Source organism: Heliangelus exortis, chromosome 9, assembly GCF_036169615.1.
Source record: "Heliangelus exortis chromosome 9, bHelExo1.hap1, whole genome shotgun sequence".
Lineage (NCBI taxonomy): Eukaryota > Metazoa > Chordata > Aves > Apodiformes > Trochilidae > Heliangelus > Heliangelus exortis.
Genome location: NC_092430.1, coordinates 25366183 through 25380898, shown reverse-complemented (window position 1 = coordinate 25380898; position 14716 = coordinate 25366183). Strand labels below are relative to the sequence as shown.

Sequence of the window (14716 nt, the reverse complement as noted above, 5' to 3'; positions counted from 1 at the left end):
ACACAGCCCAGAGCTACAGCTTCTCTGGGAATATTATTACTTCTGGGTCCAGAAATATAATAAACATCCCCAAGATAATCTTCCTTCAGAAGGAGATTGTATCGAGCTGCTCATTTTAAGACCTCTGGTGCCACTGCAACCCAGAATAACTGGGTTTCCATTAAGACTGCAAAACGAGTCCTTTATCAACACTTCAAAGCACTATCATTTAAGTACAGACATTGCCAACTGCCAAAACACATTGTCACATCCCCAGAGTGAACAAGGAATGTCGATTTGTTAAGCAAACACAGTTAATAAGAGTGCACAAAGCACAGCAATTGATTGGGATACAAGTGGAACAAAGTAGAAGAAGCAGCAGAGAGGAAGAGAGGGAGGAGAGCAGCAGTTTCCATGACACCTGCCAACAAGGAGGAGCAGGGAGCAGGTCTGTGGGTGCTGCTGGGACAGCCTCAGGAGCAGCAAAGGGCAGAGAGACATTCAGATCTTGGGCAGCATCCTCACACTCCACAACCAGTCACAGGCAAGAGGAGATCTGGTGCTGGGGTCTCCCTGCAGCCAGGCAAGCACCAGGTTAGTGCCACAGAATAATGCCAATAACCTGGTTATGGCCAGAACTCCTCCAGAGGAGCTCAGCTGACTCACCTGGCCCTGCTCCTCTGCACTGCTAAGGCAGGAGCAACCCATAAATACAGCCTGAAAGGCATCCCAGGAGCTATGGCTCTGGATGCAGAGGTCACAGTGAAACATTGCAAGCCACAGGCTCTTTCTCTTCCAGAATCCCATGTCTGTCCTCTAAAAATCAATAAGGACATGAAGAAGGATCATACACCTGAGAATTATTCATGCCTTGCTCTTAGGCTGCCTGTTGCACACCACTACATGACATCCCTCTCCTGTGAGCCTTTACATTCTGTCCAGGACTTCAACCAAACACAGTGCCCACTGCAACACCCTGAGCTGGGTCAGATCCCCTCCTCCCTCACCCACCCCCAAAAAAGCCATTTTTTCTCCCTTAACTTGTCCAAAAAAACAAAATTAGAAAAATCCCAGCAGAATGCCCTTCATCAAACTTGCTCCTGTTTCCACACTGGAGATGCAGAGGAGAAACTGTGCCAGCTCCAGTGCAAACCAGTCAGCTCTCATGTCTGCAACTTCACCAGCAAAGAGCAGAATGTCAGAGCAGCCTTGGCACCTGTATCACAGCCCAGTGAGGGGAATAAAGCCCAGAGCACAACAGCAGCTGTAGGGGCAGGATGAAGTGGGTGGAAGTGGGATCCAGTCCCCAGGAGCTGCAGCCTGCCCATCACACTGGGCTGTGACACCACTGCTTCTCCTTCAGGCTGCCAAATAAATCCACCATGGGGGCTCCATTAGAGAGCAGGAGGGGGAAAAAGCAGAGCAGAACTGAAGGCAGTTAATTAACCTTTAAAAGTAATGAATGAATACTACAGCACAACTGACGGTATCAAGTAATTTATTCACACTCCTCAGAAACAGTTATTTTGCTAGAGCAAGACGTTTAGCTGTTCTGTTCTCATCAAATTACCTGGGTGCAAGGCTCTGACAGTGACTCACCCGGGGAACAAGTAATCAACTGACAGCCTCAAACACCAGAGTAATTTTATTACCAAAACCAATGATGTTTTATAGATCCGAGATTCATGCTGATTGGTGTTTCTATTGGTAAGATGTGAAAATGCCCCCAAAGCAGACACCTGTTAAGACAGCTGAGGATATCAATAACCTGATACAGAAGCTGTGCTCCCTGTCACTGCAGTACAGTCAGCTTGTGCTCCCCCATAACTTGCATTTCAGTCACCCAGGAGGCACACACACCAGCACAGAATGCTGCCTGCATACCAACAGCCTCTCCTTTGAGGCATGAGCTATTCAGGGACTGCTCCAACACGCAGGGTAAAGATGAAAAATAAGCAGAGACATTTCCTCTTGCAGGTAAGCTCGGTGCTGGGGAAAGCAGTGAACTTTCCTCCCGGCAAGCTCCCATCACCCACCCCTGGTTTCAGCAGGGTACTGCATGCCACAGCACCGGAACACTGAGCCCAACACAGCAGCTGCCCACGGCAGCTCTCAAAGCAGCACCAGAGTTACTTTCACAGTTTTAGGTAGTTTCACAAAGGCAAAGTTCTTCAGCAAAGCCCATGGGCCTTTTCAGTTTCTGAAGAGTGATGTAGAGTTATTGAAACAACAGTAAGCTTAATTTAATGAATTTGATTCATAAGCACGCATACCAAAAAAGCATAGGAAGGAGGTAAGGAGCATATCACCTAGTTCCTAGCTGGTCTACTGTGTTCTGGGCTCTGTAGAAGCAGATGAGATCTCCCACGGAGCCAGCAGCATCCAGTTCCAGAGTCCTCCAAAGCCTCACTGGTACCACAGGCAGGACCCAGCACTCCCCAGGTGCACACCACAGCTCCTTTTGGGCTGGCAGGTGAGGTGTTGCACTCCTTGCAGAATGTACCAAGCAACCCACAGGCCTTTAAGGCTCCTGTGTGCATGTGCTGATTTATGGGGAGGGCATATAAAGCTCTGATAGACTTAAGCTATCCTTGGAATTAGACCTGTGGCAAGCCAGGTTCTTCATGGGGAGGGGTTGGTACCTCCAACATCCACACAGAAGGGCGTTCTGTTCTGAGCTCAGGCCTTTATATAGCACTCACTATTCTGGAGTCTGCACTTAACAACAGTTTTGCAGGTGCTTGGACAGCTGTAGAGCTACCAGAGTCCCCAGGAAGCAGGAGTGATGACCCTAAAGGCTGCTGCCACAGTCCCTGGGAATGACACAGGGTGTAGCTCACAGTAGTTTCTCTGCTCAAGCTGTACCACCTCCAACCCCAGCACTCTGCTCAGCTGTACCACCTACAACCCCAGCACTCTGCTCAGCTGTACCACCTCCAACCCCAGCACTCTGCTGAAGCTGTACCACCTCCAACCCCAGCACTCTGCTCAGCTGTACCACCTCCAACCCCAGCACTCTGCTCAGCTGTACCACCTACAACCCCAGCACTCTGCTGAAGCTGTACCACCTGCAACCCCAGCACTCTGCTGAAGCTGTACCACCTCCAACCCCAGCACTCTGCTGAAACTGTACCACCTACAACCCCAGCACTCTGCTGAAGCTGTACCACCTCCAACCCCAGCACTCTGCTCAGCTGTACCACCTACAACCCCAGCACTCTGCTGAAGCTGTACCACCTACAACCCCAGCACTCTGCTGAAGCTGTACCACCTACAACCCCAGCACTCTGCTGAAGCTGTACCACCTACAACCCCAGCACTCTGCTCAGCTGTACCACCTCCAACCCCAGCACTCTGCTCAGCTGTACCACCTCCAACCCCAGCACTCTGCTGAAACTGTACCACCTACAACCCCAGCACTCTGCTGAAGCTGTACCACCTCCAACCCCAGCACTCTGCTGAAGCTGTACCACCTCCAACCCCAGCACTCTGCTCAAGCTGTACCACCCAGAGACCCACCCGGAACCCCCACCCATCAGCAAAGCCCAGCCCAGCCCAGCCCCACCCCCCGGGCAGCCGGTACCGCTCCTCCCGTGCCCGGTTGGGTCCCGCCGCTCAGCAGAACTTACGGGCAAAGCCTTGGCAGAGGTGGAGGTTGTGCTGCCAGCTCATGGTGGAGCTGAGCCACCCCGGCACCGCACGCCCTGCACAGGGCTCCTGGGGCTGCCTCTGCACTGCTCCTGTGAGCAGGAATCCCGGGAGGGCTGTGATGCTGCTGCTCGGGGGGTTGTGCTGGCAGGCTGCAGAATTCACCCCAGTGATGGGGAGAACGGGCACCCTGCCCCCTGCCCCCATCCATCCCAGCAGGGCAATGTATTCATGTCTACAAAGTGCCAGCTGCCAGGGCCCTGCTGGCACGGTGCCTGCCACCCTCCTGCATCCTGCACCCAGCCGGGCAAACAGGAGTGCTAGGAGCTACCAAAGGGATGGCAGAAACCTGGCACCTGCTGCTGTATCTGGCTAAGGAAAAGAGGTGGCAAAATGACCCCAGTAGGAGATTCACCATCAGCTGAGTACTTTGGTATGTGCACACACAAACACACACCTTTACAAGAGCTTCAAAAATTAAACCTGATGCTTTCCTTCCAGGACTGTTCCACCCCCCCTTCAACCAAGCCAGCTCTGGTCAATTATTCAGTGGGGACATATCCCTTACCTTCTGCCTCTCAGAAAGCAGATGGAGTAACACCTGGGCTCCTTACCCAGCCCTTCACATCAAAGCTTAATGGAGGGGTTTGTGTGACCAAAACCTCCAAAATAAAACCTCACCCTTGGGATCTGTAGCACACCAACTGCTCCCACATAGGAGGCCCTTCCCCAGAGAATATATAAACAGTTGACTTTTTCTGAAAACAGTCTCAATTTCCTCTACAATAGCCGTGTCTATTTCCAGTAACTTTCCTTAGATAAAAAAATATTTATCAAATAAAGTCACCCATGTTCCATACAAAGAAAAAAAAATCAATATATATTAGCCCCTAACACTGCCCTTAAATTCTTTTAAAATGCTTCAGAGTAGGCAAAAGATTTCAAAGTACAACCCATGACTTTTGGTGGCATTATTTAGATTAGTTTGTTTTTAAATTACACGATAATCATGTTAGGAAATGTCTTCTGTACTACCCAACTTTGACAAGCCAGATCTTTGATAATTGTATTTTGTACATTTTTCTTTAAAAACACATAATTTCATTAAAGATGAGTAAACTGCAAAAATAAACTTAATCTACCATGATTTCTCCTCTCTACAGCATTTATATCCACTTAGAGGCTTAAACTAATTACCACTTTCTTATCCAGCACTGCCTTAAATTGAAAAATAACAGACATTATAAACTACAAGTTAATGAAGAAAGTTATTCAAGATGTCCACCTGTTCTGTGTCATCCTTCTGCAGTTCTTGAGAAGACATCTCTCATCCAGTGCAGTTTGATCAGAATTTTACATATATGCATAATTTGCATGTTATAATATTTATAAGTGCTACTAGAAAACAAACAAACTCTCTTCCGTAGAAAGCTCTGCCACAGCAAAATGACCACAAGATGAAAATGTCAAGAGTATTTTTTTAAAAGGCAAAGATATTTGTAATAATTTTAGGTAACACACAAGTGCAGTCTGCCCACATCACAGGACCAATCTCTCACATACAATCCACACATTTTCATGGAGAATTGTACTTCCAAGTCAACACAAAAATACCAAGGTTTCCTTTTAAATATTCAGGAAGACACACACACATTTTTCATGCTAATCACATCCACATAAATATTTTATGTAGCTCACCCATCACAAGGCTAAAGTTAGCTCTTATTTCTATAGGCACTTCCAGAACTGCTACAAGCTTGTCCTACAGTAATCCCAAACTCAAGCATCCTTACCTTTTTCTGGACTTAAATTTTTATATACTTCAAGGTCTGCCATTAAATTTGTAACTCATGCCTTATTGGTGAGTAGAATGGAAATTCTCACTGCAGGAAAGCCTCAATTTCATCTTCATGTCACCAGAGCTAAAATATTTGGAAAGCAATCCTTAGAAGTCCAAGAGAATACTGCCAGTGCTGCTCTTCAGCAGGAACAACAAAACCTTTGGGATCCATAGTACGAAGCCAGGAAAGCACAGATCCAGAGACAATACCAGGCAACTTTCTTCAAAACCGAGCAGCAGAGGCAGAGAGGGAAGCTGGAAGCATCTGCTCTGTGCTGCTGCTTGCAGGAGCAGCGACCACTTTTGGTGTGAGACACACACGCAGAGCACAGTGATTAAGATGCTCCGGGCATTAAGCCTGGGAAGAAGAAGCTCTGTAGACAAGCCCCAGGGAATCCTGCTGGCACCTCGGGAGCTGGTCAGAAGGGATTACCATGCTTCAGGTGAAGAACGGATGGAGAGTGACAGAGGCTGAACAAGAAGAGAAAAACCCCTCGACGGTAACTCCCACCCTCTGCAGCCCCAGGGTTCTGAGAGGCAGGAGGAGGAATCCCTGGGGACTGCACTCCTCCAGGTTTTGTGCCCCCTCCTCCGGTCTTGTTGCTGACTTGAAGGGGAGCAGCCAGTTACAGCACAAAGCATGCAAATGGTTTAGGCTCTGCATCACCAAGCATTCTGTTTCATAAGAAAAAGTACTCTCCTGTGAGATGCTGAGCACTAACCCGCCCAGGAGCTGTAAAAAAATCACCATGATGCTTGCTAAATACTCTGTGGTTTAAGCCAACCCCATGCTACTGAACTCAGGAGGTTTAGAGTCAGAGTGGAACAAGGTACAGAGATCTCCAAACAAGTGCAAACATTGCACTTGCTCATGACAGAGCCAAAGAGGGTGCAGCACGGGGAAACATGGCAAGAATAACATAGGCTCCATACATGATGCATTACATCTTTGATTTATTGCATCTCCTAATTGCTTCCCTGTCAAGCTGGCTTTTACACAGTGACATTTACAGCAGAGCACCCAAGGAATCCCCAGAGGTAATCTCAAAGATTGTGACAGCAAGAGAATTTGTCTAGTGCATGCTAGGAAAAAGTTAGGCAGTAGTGTGATCAAGAGGAGGAAACCTAAAAAAACCCTATAGTGCCACATGCCTGCAGAGCCTGGGAGTGGAGCTGACACATTTCACTCACTGAGAAACCATTATTTTTTAGCTGTTGCTAACACAAATAAGACTTCCCCCAGTCAGCACATGCCACAGCACTGTGCAAGACAAATGTCCAGGAGATCTAGCACCCTGCAAAATTAAACAACCCCCCCAACCCACTGTAGGGTCCTTGGCTGCACTCAGAGTTTGTGCTTCTGCTCTGAGCAGAGCCAAGAGAAACATCACCCTTGTCCTGGACTTAAATTTTTATATACTTCAAGGTCTGCCATTAAATTTGTAACTCATGCCTTATTGGTGAGTAGAATGGAAATTCATCTTCATGTCACCAGAGCTAAAATATTTGGAAAGCACCCATGTCCAGTTACAGCTCCATCATCCCACCACGGGGCCACACCTCACACTTCATCCACACATGGATGAAGTCCCCATTCTGAAGCTTCTCAACAGTTATCTGTTTACATTTACATTCAAATTAATTATGTGCTATAGTTGCCATTCAACAACAAAAAATAAAGTGTCACCACTCTATAGTTTAATTATTGATGTATCAGATTGTTCTTGATAATATGTTGAGTTCAAATGACTCCACACTCCTATCACTTCATCAATTAGTAGGAGAACTATACAGAAACATCTTTAACACCAAAGCTGCTCTGTAAGTAACCTTTCCCAATTATGAATACATTCATTATTATTTTGTCTTCAAAATAAAGTTAATTTTTAAATCAGAAATGCTCAAATGCTTTACAACTTAAGAAATGAAAGCACTCCATATGAGGTTAGAAAGAACATTACAGTAAACAAATGAAGACACATTTCAAATGGTATGAAAATACTTGTAGGTCTATTCACCTTCCAAAAAATAAACAAAATCACCATGGCAACTCTTCACTGACAAGCCAGGTTTTGCATCCAATCCCCAGTGCACAGGGTAAACAACAAACCCAATGACCACAAGCTTCAGCCTTCCCCAGATGGACAAAAATGGAAGCCCAGTTTGTGAAGATGAAAAACCATACCTTACGAGGCTTGGACCAGTGCAAGTTCTCCTGCAAAATAGTAGTTTTCTAATAAATGAGAATACAATTTAACTAAGAGTTTTGAAGAAGAAGCACCAGAAGAATTAATTTTCTGGTTCATTGTTTTTTCCTTTTTCACTGTCAAAACAGCTGGAAACTGGCACAAGGACCAATTCTGGTAAAGAGCAAGAACAGCTGATTAGAGATCTACCTCTTATAGTAAATAGATCATGAAATAAGATAACATCTTCATATTCATCATCCAAATGTAATCTTAGACTCAAACTGTAATACAAGCTCTGTGTGAAAAGTCAGCTAGAGATGAATAAAACTTCATATCAGCTGCACAAAAAAACTTGTCATCTTTATCAGATTCAAGCTTTTGCCAGCTCCCCTTATTTGCCATGAAAAAAGACACAGTTCTTTGGGAAGCTGACAAATACACAAAGATGGAATGGGAAAACCACTGGGCAGCACATCTCAGGCACCTTGCACACCAGCCTGAGACAGATTCCCTACATGAAACTCCTGCTTTCACCAAAGGATGCAGCTAGTGGTAGGGACAGGGTCCTTGGAGGTAGCTACACATCCAACAAAGCACCAAGAGGCAGTTTTTTCAGGCATTTTAGGCACTTCTTAAATCTATGTGAACTTACTAATCTAAACCTAATTTAAGTTACCTAAGTGAACTTACTGTGTGTAAATAAATTCTTCAATGCTCTCCTTGCATATACATTTTCAGCTGTTTGGTTGTCTCAAGGAATGAATTGTGGATATTTCACTTCATAAACCAGAATATAGACTAAAATATAAATTACTGCACTACTAACTTGTCCTGCTTTCCCAGGCATTATTATAAAACTTAAAGTGAAGCCGAATATTAAGATATAAGCCTGAATTCTGCAGTCTACAGCTGACATCCTTAGCACTGCAGCCTGGAGCACAGGGTGTGCATGAGGCTCCAGCAGAGCTAATTATAAAGCACTGCCCATCAGCAAGCATCCAGCCTAACATATGAGAGCAAGCCAGCAAAGATTTAGTATTGTTCCCCCAAAACTCTTGTGCTCTAATAACCAAAGCAGGGCATTTTACTGTCTAAAAAGTAAAGCATAATGCATTTTACATTCCCGTTCACCGGGCACAGAAGTTCAAGATCACTGAAGCAAAAAACATCCTACAAGAACTTGCACAAAAGCTCAGCTTCTTGGGCTGAAATGCACAGAAACCCACAGCAATAACACCTGCCACGAGCAGTCTCTTGTGAAGCTGGAACAGCAGTAGGTGTTCAGCTCATAAAGGTGGTGAGCAACAGCACCCATTACATTGGGGAAATCCTGGAGATGATCTTTCAAAATAAGCAATTGCCTCTCCCTCCCTGTCCCCCCCTTGACTTGGGATGTATGCAAGGAGGTGACTTGGAAGAACCCCTTGAAGGATGAGCTGGGTATTACTGAAAGAGAGACTGAGAGCCCAAGCAGGAACCCTGGTTGGCAGTCAGCAATTTCTGCTCTCAGGTGGCTGTGGCTGGACAGACAGCTCGTGCCTGGTGTGACAAAATAACTACTGACAAATATCCTGTGGCAAATGTCTGACAAGTATCCCAAAGTGCCATTTGGAGTAAGTACAAGTACTGATCCCCAGCAGCACTGTACCTCACTCAGGACCTCACTATTGAAGCCTAGAATGAAGTTCCCATTCTTGCTGCTTTGTCTTGCCCATGGCCAGAAGAAAGTGTCACCAGACCAATGTTCTCTGCCCATTTCCCCAGTAAGACATTAGAAGGCAGATGCTGAAAGCTCCCAACATGCCTAACACAGCTCCAGTACCTACCTTGGCCCTCGGTTCAGCACATCCACTCAATGCTTTTTCAAGGGTGAGGTGACTGAACAACCAACCCTGCTCCACCTGTTGCATTCTGAATGTGGCAAGGCTGCAAGAAATTACTATTTCCCTTCAAGCAGAAGGTTTACACCAACCAACAAATGCTGGAGTTAATGCCCACAGGTGGTCATCACAAGTGTGAGTGAATTCCAAAAAAACCCCTTTTCAGATGCACATTTAATAAATGCAATTATGCAGATGCAGCTTCTGGCTGGGGAAGTGCTTCAGCTGCAGGCACTGTGTGTGCCACAAGGGTTACTACATACACACTGAGGATCTTCCCCCTTTATACTTTTAGCCCCAAACATCTGGTAGTAAAGTACACGGATGTTTGGTCTGACAACAGTCATTTGTACCTTGTTATTGGCAGCAAACAAACAAAACATGATACATATTACAGCTTCAAAACCCCCAGAAAAATTGTAGAATCTTTTTTCCAAGCCTAGAGGCACGATGTACTATGGATGTTGGCATGGCTTGCAACAGGAAGGAAAAGAAAGTGGGTTCATCAAATCCTCAAGGCTATTCTGAACATTCTAATTGCTTATCTGCTCTGTTCTACAGAAACTGCTAAAATAGCTTAAACCCAGATCTGTCCTCTGTTATTCTCTGTGTGCACACAGTGCTCTATCTCACTGTTACTGAAGAAAACTGACATTTTTGCTTCTAGGCAGCTAAGACTCCCTAGAGTACAAGACACAGCAGCAGCCTCCACTGCTGTATCCAAAATTTTCAGACATAAACAGATAAGAATTTTAATATCCTGCAAATGCAGGAGCTTTTCCTAATAAAATTATAAAATCATGACAAATCCTTAGGCAACTTTGATGCATACAGCCTTTCAGCTTTACACGTGTGACTGTTCACTCACTACTCAAAGATAACCCATCAAAGCCCTGTGGAAAGGCACACAGTTGGGCAGCAATATATTTTTTCTTTCCTAACAACATGCAAGTGTCTCAAAGCATCACAATAATGTGGTAGAGAACAGGCTGAGCTGTGTACAGCAGGATTTTCCAGAATGGAGTGGAAACACTGCTGTTTGTATCTGCTGTTTGCCATACACACAAACTGAACTGGGACCACTTAAATCCCTCCCCAGCCTTCAATTCACATTAGTCAATAGATTGCTTGCAATTAATCACATTTACAGATGTTTCCAAAACTTACCTGTCTCCACCTCAGGGTACCTTAGTTTTCCCCCATCTATTTATAAGCTCATGGAAGATTTTCAATTTGCTCCTGTACCAACTTTCCCCATCAGTTCCAATAAGCCTTTTCTTCCCTGAGCTTTCCTTTCACAAGGTATCCATGATCAGCAGTCACATCCCCCCTCTCTTAGCTTGATTTTCCAACAAACCAGACTCATCCCCTCTCCATTTCTGTAGTCCTCTTCTCTCCCTTTTTTCCTTCTTTTTTTTTTCCTGAGGTTGTTTTTGTGGGGGTTGGCTTTGGGTTTTTTTAATGGATTTTTTTTTCTTTTTTTACACAAAACAAGAAGTTTAAACTACTCCAAATAAACACCAAGCTTCAGCATTCTTATTCATGCAATCCATGAAAGCTCCTTGCATTTAAACACCTCAGCTGGAGGTGAACAAATGGAATACCATCTATTGAGGTCCTTAAAGCACTGCAGGTCCCAGAGAGGCATGAAGGAAACATCAGAAATGAAGACAGTTGAGCAGCAACGTTCATCCTGTGCCTCAGCAGAGGCTTCCAGCCCTGAATGCTCTACAGAGAAAGATGCTCCTTTGCTTTAGGTCACCACCAGCTGATGCAGTGGGACAGATTTATTATTTTTTATGGCTTGCACCTGAGGGGCAACAGTTCTTCCAGATTACAGCTCAGTTAGAGATAATAACAGTGCCACTGTAAGGTGACCTTCCAGACAAGCCTGATACAACTGAACTAGTCCATTGCTCTGAACCAAGCAGCTCAGTTTAGATAATGTGAGCAAGACTGAATTAACACAACACCCTAACAACAGTGGTCAAGTCCTGATTGACACAGGCCTGGAAAGAGGTGGAGAGGCCAGAAGGTAAGTTTAGAAATGAGAGAGAATTAATTACAGCTATGGAAATGTTATTTAAACAAGAGATTTGTATTTCTGAAAGAACTTCAGAGAAGGCAACTGGAATAAGTAACTGACTAATATGATTATCAGGAGCAGCTACTTTCTGAAGTGCTGAGACAAAATCAGTGATTTGCTAAACATGTCACAGCTTCTTTCTGTTTAACAATTACAGGGTATTAGCATTCATAAACCCAGAAAAATAAACTAATCAATGGTTCTGTGTGCTTGCTCCCTGAAGAGCCATGCTCTCAGTGAGAGTATGAAACTCTAGTAGTAATAACTACCAAAGATCAGAACACAATGCATAATTTAGAAGTAATAAGACACATGCAACTGAAATACCAAATGTCAGCAAATCACAAGTGGTTGGATCACAGAACCACAGAAGCTTTTTGGTTGGAAAAGATCTTTAAAATCATCAGGTCCATCATGCCTTTCCTGCTAACACATGGTACCCTTCTCACTTGGAGTTCACATTAGATTTTCTTTCTAAACAAGTGCAATTTCCTTATGTCTGCTGGAGAAAATTTGGTCTCAGGAACAGGTAAGTCTGTCCCAAATGTAACAAAAGAACCAGGGATCACTATTTTGCACAGACGTCTGATTACTTGAAAGTCAAGCTTTTCCGGACACTTTCAATTCCTCCTTGAGAAAACTCAAGACTTCAGTGGGAGCACTTCTAGGAATGCCTCACGAGGAAAACTTTGAGTTAACCCTTTCACTCCAAAACGCGGCCACCGCCGGCAGAACTCAGGGCACTGCAGCCGCCGCTCTGCTCTCCTCCGGGCGTTAATGTCGCAGACCTGGGGCCCTTTCCTTGTCAGTACCCCCAAAACCCTTGGTCGCTACGTGCAAAGCCGGCCAATCCCCCGGACCGAACTGAACCGAACCGGACCGGACCTCCCCGGCTAGCAGCGGGGAGGCGGGACCGGAGCTCCCCCTGGCGGGACCGCGCGGCGCAGCGGCAGCCAGCCCGTGGGTCCCCGTGTCTCCGTGTCCCTGTGTCCCTGTGTCCCCGTGTCCCCGGAGCAGCCCCGCAGCCGCGCAGGGAGGAGTTTGGTGCAGCCGCGGAGCAGCGGTACCCAGACCCCAGGGCTCGGGAGCTGCAGGTGGGAGGAGGAAGCACAAAAAGCCAAAACCCGAACTTTTCTCTTACCGTGAAACACGCCGTTGTCCACCAAGAAGTGTCTGCAGTACTGCAGGCAGCTCTTCTTATCCAGACTCCAGTAACTCATTGTACGGTGACTTTCTGCTCAGCATCAAAGGCAGAGACCCTGCGGGGGGAAACGGAGCGGGGAGGGTTAGAACCGCACAGCTCCCGCCGGGATTTGTTTGTGCCCTTCATGCAGAACAGTTCATCAGCCTCACACAAAGCCCCGGGAGCAGCTCGGCCCCTCACCCCACAACCCCCATCCCCGTGGTCTCCCGGGCCGAGCTGCAGGGGGGCTGTGGTGCTCCTGCCGGTCCAGCCAGCCCCCCGCAGGGCCCTGGTGATCAATGTAATCCATCTCATGAGGTTCTCCCGACCTACAGACCATAGCAGAGAGCACCACTAAACTAAATTCTCCCCAGCAAAGGTCGGGGAGGGGTAAGGCAGGGGGAGAAAGGTGGATCAAAGGTAATTTCCTGATTCTGAGACCCCAGAGCAGCAGGGTGTGGAGGCAGAGCCCCCCAGCACTCCCCCTGCCCTTGGCAGACATCCAGCTGGGGGATGAGCTCTGACAGCCTGAGCAGCATCTCTGAGAGGCACAGTTACAGCAACCATGCAGAGTTTGTGTCCTCTAGCCCCAAGGGATCCCAGCGTTGCACAGGGAAGAGAGACTCTCATCTGAGAGGCTCAGGGTAGCTTGTCAGTCTGCTTTGCCATCTTTTCTGTCCCTGTACTCAGCCCTGGGGAGGCCACAGCTTGAGTCCTGTGTCCAGTTCTGGGCCCCTCAGCTCAGGAAGGAGATTGAGGTGCTGGAGCAGGTCCAAAGGAGGCAACTGGGCTGGGGAAGGGACTGGAGCACAGATCCTATGAGGAGAGGCTGAGGGAGCTGGGGGTGTTGAGGCTGGAGAAGCGGAGGCTCAGGGGAGACCTCATCACTCTCTCCAACTCCCTGAAAGGAGGTTGGAGCCAGGGGGGGGTTGGGCTCTTTTCCCAGGCAACTCTCAGCAAGACAAGAGGGCACAAGAGGGCTCAAGTTGTGCCAGGGGAGGTTTAGGTTGGCCATGAGAAAGAATTTCTTTCTGGAGAGGGTGCTCAGCCATTGGAATGGGCTGCCCAGGGAAGGGGTGGATTCTCCATCCCTGGAGCTATTTCAAAAGAGCCTGGATGTGGCACTCAGTGCCATGGGCTGGGAACCACGGGGGGAGTGGAGCAAGGGTTGGACTTGATGAGCTCTGAGGTCCCTTCCAACCCAGCCCATTCTAGGATTCTATGATTCTGCCTCCGTTACATGCCCATTTCACAGCCCACCAACCAGAAGAGGTGGGAGTAATAAAGTAATGACCTTCCTGGGAAATGCCACCAGCTGAGGACATCCCAGAGCACCTGGGAGCCTCCACAGCTGCCTGAGCCAAGTGCCTGGGGCAGCAGGCTGAAGCCCAACCTGCTGCTTGGAGGAAGATGAGGATTTTTCTCTGACCTACTGCACACTCCTCAGAGGCAGCCTGCAGAGAACTTCCCAGAACTTCCCAGAACACAGCAGCTGGGCAGCAACCCTTTCCTGCAGAGCTGGGTGCCTCCAGCAGGAGTTCTGCCTCAAGGCCAGCAGCAGAGACAAACCCATCACAGAATGTGCCACAGATGCTACCACCAGAAGTGCTGGGAGTGGGGAGCAGCCTTCTTGGACACAGGTCCCTGACAGCCAGTCTCTGCATAGGATCCAGCTAATCATATTAATAAACCAGTTAAAATGGAGATGGCACAGCAAGCCCAAAGCAAAGCCCAGCCAAGCGAGGGGAAAGCCAGTGGCCAAAGCCAGTGGCTGACAGAGAGGTGAGAAACAACCCCCCTTGGGTCCTGGGAGCCTTTCCATCACAGCCACTCCACTGTTCCACTGCCACAGTCTGGGACAATGGGAACAAGAGGAACAATTATTTTCTGAGACCTAAACAGTAGAAGTTA

General features: G+C 47.1%; 1 protein-coding gene across 6 annotated transcripts in view; it reads right to left on the bottom strand.

The window, feature by feature from the left end:
- The window catches only part of PLCH1 (phospholipase C eta 1), a 49559-nt gene extending 36678 nt beyond the window's left edge, over positions 1–12881 (bottom strand). For 3 of the 6 annotated variants that reach the window (XM_071752867.1, XM_071752868.1, XM_071752872.1), the window contains exon 1: positions 12764–12870. In XM_071752867.1, coding sequence (XP_071608968.1) covers positions 12764–12842 — 79 coding nt within the window. In that variant the 5' untranslated portion in view covers positions 12843–12870. Of the gene's footprint in view, positions 1–5420; positions 5745–12763 lie in introns of those variants that run through there. The other 3 variants (XM_071752869.1, XM_071752871.1, XM_071752873.1) reach the window with 2 other exon arrangements.
- Positions 12882–14716: the final 1835 nt, after the last annotated feature.